Here is a 7,517-nt window from a genome sequence, read left to right as displayed (position 1 = left end):
CTCGTAACATACTGGTCCTGACGTCGGACTTCCCGTATAACACGTACCATCACAAGACTCGTCATCATCGTTAGCCAGTGCATTTCCTCTCTGTAAAGTCACACACAACTGAGCAGGCGAACCCCCGCTCGGTCGCTTGGCTCCCTCGCCTGGTCGCTTCGCGCCCGAGCAGGGGCGTGTACAGGGGGGGTCCAGGGAATCCGGACCCCACCTTGCTCGTGCAGAAAACGCATCTGAGGGGGTGTAATTTTAAAAATTTTTCTGGGGGAGGGCCCCCCAGACCCCCCCTTCGCGTGCTCGCAACTTCGGGTTACGGTTAGACACCCACTGGTACAAATCCTGTACACGCCCCTGCCGAGCAAATTGCCAACATTGAAAAACGAACCCCCCCCCCCAATACAAAGCTGGCTACGGGCCTGCTAGTATACTGTACTAATATACTAGTATACTAGTATACTAGTATACTGTACTAATATATTAGTAACTCTATATATTAGTGTAAGCGTGCAACAGTCGCGCCGCGAGAGCAATGGCAGCCGGTAATGCAATGGTAGGAAACTATCGGCAATAATAGGTGAAAGAGAGTAGGCCTATAGAAACATTAAGAAGTTTGTAGTAAATAGATTTCGTATTTAGTTAGCATTATATTTTATTGAAACGCTTCAAGTGCCTGTGGTTTAGAGTTTCACTTCTCCATCCTGCACAGCATCTTTCCGAACACAACATTAAAATTGCACTTTTAAACCTGTTACTTTCCTGGCTTTAAACAATGAGAATAACAAGCTACTAAAAATGAAAACACTAGAAACAACTTCTCTCTATCGGTCCCTTCTTTAGTAAAGTCACTAAGCTGTATCTAGCATGAAATACCTTCACTCGTGCTGTTATTCACAGTCCTACACTACCTATGTCACATAATCTTTCAGATGTACCGGCTTTTTGATATCGCGCCTCGATCTCGAAGACATGTTCCCGGACTTTTGCGAGTTACAGTCCATATCGCGCACTTTTGAACTATTATCTCGATCACGCACTTCCACATCACAGTCCCATTTTGCGTTCGCGTCTATTCACTCCCGGGCTGCACGGTATGATCACTCCTGGGCTGCACGGTACTTTTGGGCTGCACGGTACAGAAACTTTCTCTGGGATGAGACCACCACGGTGTATTGTAGGCTTAACTGTCTCAGTCTTTGGCGTCAGACCAGACAGCGGATCATCCCCTTCTGGGGACAGATTGCGAATTCTTGGGGAACACATTGTCGGCCTCATGTGTACACGATTGCGACGGTACACTCCTCCGTCAAGTAGTACTAGTAGTACTCGTACTACATTCGTACACGATTTTCTTTACAGATGATGATGAATGCATTGCTTCTGCACCATGTGATGCTAATGCTGCGTGTGTCAACGCTCCTCCTGGAAGTTTCACATGTATATGCAACACTGGATACATTGGAAATGGATTGACTTGTGCTGGTATGCACTTACATATATCACAGTCTCACTTCCTTGCTAATCGTTACAAACTTAGATAATGAAGATATTGATTATTAAATGCTTTTTTCGATTTTCTTTACGGACAATAATGAATGCAGTGCTTTATACAGATATATAGATAGATAGGTTTCCAAAAACTATCGTAATAGCCCGAGGTTGCTTTGACTCGAATGGATTGGCCTCTTCTTCGTGTCGGCTTTCTCCATGCTAAACTTATAATCTTTCATGAATTTTATCATGGTCAGGTAAAGATTGGCATTCCCATTTGTCTAAATAATCCTGTTCGTAGCACTCGATCATCTTAGCGTGATATTCTGCAAAGGTTCCCTTTAGGTTCAGCTTCTTCGTTTCTGTCATTCCCTATTAGAATTCGTTTCCTTCCTATTTGGTTAACTGAAATTTGAAGCTTTTTCTCCGGCTCTCGCAGTGTTGGTCTATCTATTTAACCACGCTTGGACGTTGAAGACTAATCTTTATGAGCTTATGAGGTCATCCTACGCATTGCATCGCGTCCCGTGTTTCAAAAACGTAATCACGGGCTTTAACGTCGTGTGCCGATTAGTGAGATAATACGTTGTCTGCAAGAGCGTTCGTTGACTGCTCTACCGGTTATGGATGCTCGCTCATCCTACTGATGATCATGGTAACGATGCATAAACCCGTCTTAACTAGCCTAGGGTAGTGAGTTTGGTCGTCTCTATGGTATGCTGGAGAGACTTACACGGTGAATGATTAACCAGAATCCCACACAGCCGGTCACGAGTAGCTTGCTACTGCTGGACAGCGCTCATTCTCAAGAAAACTTGGGTTGGTAATAGTCACGAATTAACAGCAGAGCTGGTCGATCTACAAGGTAAGCCAGAGTACAAGTCACACATCTAATAAAATTCTTAAACCGCGCAGACGGTTTCTATTAAGTGTAATTATGAAACGGCAACGATAAGTTTTTTTTTATCTAGTTACGTCGAATCTTAGTTCACTTGTTTATCTACGACTTTCATATATATGATTACAGGTTGCATCGAACTTCATACACGGAACGAATTATCGAGGCAATATAAATATATTCCACCAAACAAAATGTTCACGTGTACAATACTTCTGGTAGGCATTCATATTTATATCGGCGCGATAAATTCTCGCTGCAAACTCATCGTAAAGATGGTTCAATAAAGAAATAATTACGATGTTGGGAGCAGCTAGGACTAGGTAGCGCATGATATATAAGAAAGGCGGTGGGAAACGTCTAATTACACTCTGAGTGGTGGCAGCAGCGTACATTGCTAGATTTCAGTACATCGCAATGCGGTCATGTCATATATGAAATTAAGCGAGTGTACGGTATAAACAAGTTTCAAATTTATAACGCACATTCATTGGAATCCTCTTAGTACCGAAGTAGTGTGTGTGTGTGTGTGTGTGTGTGTGTGTGTGTGTGTGTGTGTGTGTGTGTGTGGTGTGTGTGGAGTGTGTGTGTGTGTTGTGCGTGTGTGTGTGTGAGTGGTGTGTTAGTGTATGTGTACTGTGTGGTAGGTGTATGTGTGTGTGTGTGTGTGTGTGTGTTGTGTGTGTGTGTGTGTGTATGCGTGCGTGCGTGCGTGCGTGCGTGCGTGTGTGCGTGCGTATGTGCGTATGTGTGTGTGTAGGGGGGTTGTGTGCGCGTACGTGCGTGCGTGTGTATGTGTGTATGTGTGTGGTGGGGGGGGGCGTGCGTGCGTGCGTGTGTGTGTTATCTAAATCCTACCAATCACGCTACTGTCACGGCGTAGAGATTGAGCGAACTGTATCTTACTTGTAAACATATCAAGAGTCCATAATAGAACATTCTTATTATGGACTCTTGCGAAGTCTTGGCACATATCGAATTATGATTCCTCTTCTCTTCTGACTTTTTTTTTCAGGTGACGACACTTGTTCTGCTCGCTCTCATTGTACCAGTGCGGTCAGTGGACGCCACCACGAGATCGCCGGGAATCAAGAGAAGAATCTTAGACCACGCGTGCGACGGGGCGTGCAACTTCATAGCAAGCCACTGTAATTACTGTGGGAAGGATAGCATTGACGTCGTTGATGACGGGATGACGGGAGGCATAGTGGAACATGTTGGAGCGGTCGCCTGCTCAGTTGTGTGTGACTTTACAGAGAGGAAATGTCACTGCTACGATGATGACGAGTCTTGTGATGGTACGTGTTAATACGTGGATCCCGAGCGTAGGACCAGTATTTACGAGCGGGGAGGACAGAAACTCACTTGTTTTCAAGAACACTTTTATTCTCCAACTCCTGAAGTCACTTACCAAGGCTTCTGGGTACTCGCGAGTGATATTACTACGCGCGCCTAATTCCACTTAGCTATACGTGTATACGCGAGGGTTTATACTACACGCATCAACATCCCCTTTTCTTTAAAGTTTTTCAGAAACAGTTCCAATGTCTTATAGTCATTGTCACAACACACTTTCAGTTATATACTGTTAATATTTCAATTATAAAAACTTAGCACTTAGAAAATCCAATCTTGCTTTTATGAGGTCAGAAACACTGTTTAGAGCACAGGCACGTAATTGAAGCGTTTCAATAAAATATAATGCTAACTAAATCCGAAATCGATTTACTACAAAATTCTTAATGTTTCTATAGGCCTACTCTCTTTCACCTATTATTGCCGATAGTTTCCTACCATTGCATTACCGGCTGCCATTGCTCTCGCGGCGCGACTGTTGCACGCTTATACTAATATATTAGTAATATATTAGTAATATATTAGTAATATATTAGTAATATATTAGTAATATATTAGTAATATATTAGTATATTAGTATATTATTTATAACGCTTACACTAATATATTAGTGTATCTATAATAATATACTAGTATACTAGTATACTAGTATACTAGTACAGGCCCGTAGCCAGGGGGGGTTCGGGGGGTTCGAACGAACCCCCGCCTATCCTGAGTGTACGAAGGGGCACTGCATGCATCTTTCTTCATTCTATATTACAATTCAATATCTATGGTTCAATTTCAAGTAGGGTACAAGTCAATCCACCTCCTGTGTAGCCAATGTTGCATTCACATGTGAAACTCCCAGGAGTGTCGACACACTCAGCATTAGCATCACATGGTGCAAAAGCACTGCATTCATTTTCGTCTGTAAAAAAAAATCAAAAAAAGTATTTCATAATCAATAGCTTCATTAACTAAGTTTGTAGTAATTAGCAAGGAAGTGAGACTGTGGTATAGGTAAGTGCATACCAGAACAAGTCAATCCATCTCCAATGTATCCAGTGTTGCATATACATGTGAAACTTCCAGGAGTGTTATCACACAGAGCATTATCATCACATGGTGCAAAAGCACTGCATTCATTTTCGTCTGTAAAAAAAATCAAAAAAAGTATTTCATAATCAATAGCTTCATTAACTAAGTTTGTAGTAATTAGCAAGGAAGTGAGACTGTGGTATAGGTAAGTGCATACCAGCACAAGTCAATCCATCTCCAATGTATCCAGGGATGCATGTACATGTAAAACTTCCAGGAGTGTTGGTACACGCAGCATTATCATCACATGGTCCAGGAGTAGCACTGCATTCATTATTGTCTGTAAAGAAAATCGAAAAAAGTATTTCATAATCAATATCTTCATTAACTAAGTTTGTAATGATAAGCAAGGAAGTGAGACTGTGATATAGGTAAGTGCATACCAGCACAAGTCAATCCATTTCCAATGTATCCAGGGGTGCATACACATGTGAAACTTCCAGGAGTGTTGGTACACGCAGCATTAGCATAGCATCTACATGGCCAGGTAGCACTGCATTCTTATTGTCTGTGTAGCGTTTAGGTGTCTCTCTGCGCCACTGTCGTCGGCTTGGTGGGTCGTCTCATCGTCGGTGTCGATTGTCACATAGTCGACAGCAATAACCTTTCAGTTAAGAAACTACTCACCTTAGTCTATGTCCCGGTATGCGTTGAAATGGTCCGTTGTATCGTTCGTCCTACCTCTGTTTTTTGTTTGTGTTTTTTTTTTTTCTTTTTTCGGTACTCAGCTAGCTACTTCAGATGCGTCTCTACTATGCTTACTGGCGCTCACGGTCCTTTTAGAAACCCTTTTTCACTCGGCGGTTCGTTCGTGTTCCGGTTGCGTATAGCGTTGGTTAGTCTCGACTATAATGGCCACACCCACTAAATCTGTGATCATATCTGTGCACCCCACCCGCGCTCGCTGGCCTTAGTTATTCGTGCTGTATAATAATTGTTCAAACCCGGTGTATTAATATCTATATTAGGCTATACAGATTTTTTTATTTATTTGGCGTATTTCCTAGATCTCTATATGCTAAATTATCGGCATGTGTGTTTCTTTCTACTGCACGGCTGCTCACAGCAATTATGAAGCATTAGGCAGTTTCTTATCCTGCACTGTGATAGGCGTCTGGCACTCTCCTTCCTCTACTTATTAGGAGTCATTTAACTCTATCTCATTGTTTTATTACTCGCCCACAGAACAAATTCAACAGGTAAGATACTAATGCCTACTCACCAATCCGTACTCTTAATCGTGTGGTCGTCATGTTCTCTTATCTTGGAATCCCTGCTGTGTGGTCCACTGTCGCACAGCCACTTGAACACTTTGGTGATCGTGATGTTATCTGTACGGTAGTAACGTAGGCTTAGCTGTTTCGTCACCTTTATACTCCCAGTCTTACTGTCATCACTTCTCAGCCGCCTCTCCGATCTGTCTATATTGCTCATTACAGAGTGGCTATCTATGCGGGGTCCTATCCTTCACTCGGACTCCCTGCCATGAACTCTGGTTTACGTCACTAGAACGTGGGCCCTGAATTACTATAACTCGTATGTGCTACTCTCTATATAACGCCCACTAAAACTCTTATTGCTGACTTCAAGCCACTCCTGGGACATTTACTAGAATGCCGTGTCGTTCGCCGCTCCCACACCGAGTCCTACTGTTTTATTTTCCTCCTGTCTTGGCAATGGTATGGAAATATCATTCGTCACTAGAGGTGGGGTTGGCTAACTCATTCATTGGCTCTATATTTGGCTGCCCCATGTATAGTCTTCGACTATTTTTTTCTACACACTAACAATTTGGTGAGGCTATCAAACCTGTTTATCGTTATTATATTATCGCTCATCATTCTAAATTTGATCACCTTGGACTCTTCACAATATTATATTTATATTGCCTAACACTCAATACATTATTATGTGTAATATTTAAACACACCTTTCTCTGCCTGTTGTGGTTCTCTAGTTGAGTTCTACGTCATCATTATTATCTCTTATGGCTTGTGTAATCCGTGTGGTGATTCCTGCTTTGCTACATTTGCTTTTCTCTTCTCTCAAGATCGACCCGTCAGTCGATCACAAACAACATGCCTGGCGGTGCACCGGCACATGGCGTAGAGGAGGCCGCAGTGCAATCTATCTCGGTGCTGCTTGTCCAGTGCCTTCCGTCGCTTTCCTGCGCCCAGCTTTCTTTTCTGGTGTAGCTGGCCGACGAGGTTGGCTCTTTTCGCCCTCTCTTCTGTCGCTGCGTCCTGTCGGGGCCTCTCTTCTGTCACTGCTGCCGGACTCGTCTCGGCACCGCTCAGGACAGGCGAGAGTTGCCGTCTTCCGGCTAGCCCTTCCGTGGTACTGAAGGTCGGCTGCTGCAACATCATCCCCAGGAACTGCGCGTTGAACTCGTGGTGGTGAATGTTCGGAATGGGTCGCTCAGGGGGTGGGCCGCCGGCAGTGCGCGCATCGTCGCCAGCAGCTGAGATGGCACTTCTGACATGCTCGGGCACTTCTAGCAGTGTCTCCACTCTCCATCCGGCACGGAGCTCGGCATGCGAGGTCGGCGGCGGGCGTCATCTCCATTGCGGATCTCATACGGCCGGGCGCGGGCCGCCTTGGCCTCCACCCTAGATGGGCGGATGAACATGTCCACACAGAACATACTGATCGTTCGGTACACTAGGAAAAACAAAGGTGTGACACACTCGTACAG

At 44.1% G+C, this 7,517-nt stretch overlaps 1 protein-coding gene and 1 long non-coding RNA gene across 2 annotated transcripts; one reads left to right on the top strand and one right to left on the bottom strand.

Moving 5' to 3' along the window:
• Positions 1–2,242: 2,242 nt before the first annotated feature.
• LOC106818741 lies at positions 2,243–3,728 on the top strand. The gene is made up of 3 exons (XM_014823413.1): positions 2,243–2,353; positions 2,516–2,604; positions 3,402–3,728. The coding sequence occupies exons 2-3, from the start codon at positions 2,581–2,583 to the stop codon at positions 3,693–3,695; spliced, it is 318 nt and encodes a 105-aa protein (XP_014678899.1). The 5' UTR covers positions 2,243–2,353; positions 2,516–2,580; the 3' UTR covers positions 3,696–3,728.
• Positions 3,729–4,456: 728 nt separating this feature from the next.
• On the bottom strand, positions 4,457–5,297 carry LOC106818733. Its single transcript, XR_001395289.1, has 4 exons — positions 5,206–5,297; positions 4,980–5,102; positions 4,757–4,876; positions 4,457–4,652 (listed from the first exon to the last, which is right to left on the bottom strand). It is a non-coding gene; the product is annotated as an uncharacterized LOC106818733 (long non-coding RNA).
• Positions 5,298–7,517: the final 2,220 nt, after the last annotated feature.

Source organism: Priapulus caudatus, unplaced genomic scaffold (assembly GCF_000485595.1).
Source record: "Priapulus caudatus unplaced genomic scaffold, Priapulus_caudatus-5.0.1 Scaffold37, whole genome shotgun sequence".
In the NCBI taxonomy this organism is placed as follows: Eukaryota; Metazoa; Priapulida; class Priapulimorpha; order Priapulimorphida; family Priapulidae; genus Priapulus; species Priapulus caudatus.
This window is presented reverse-complemented; position numbering and strand designations above follow the sequence as displayed.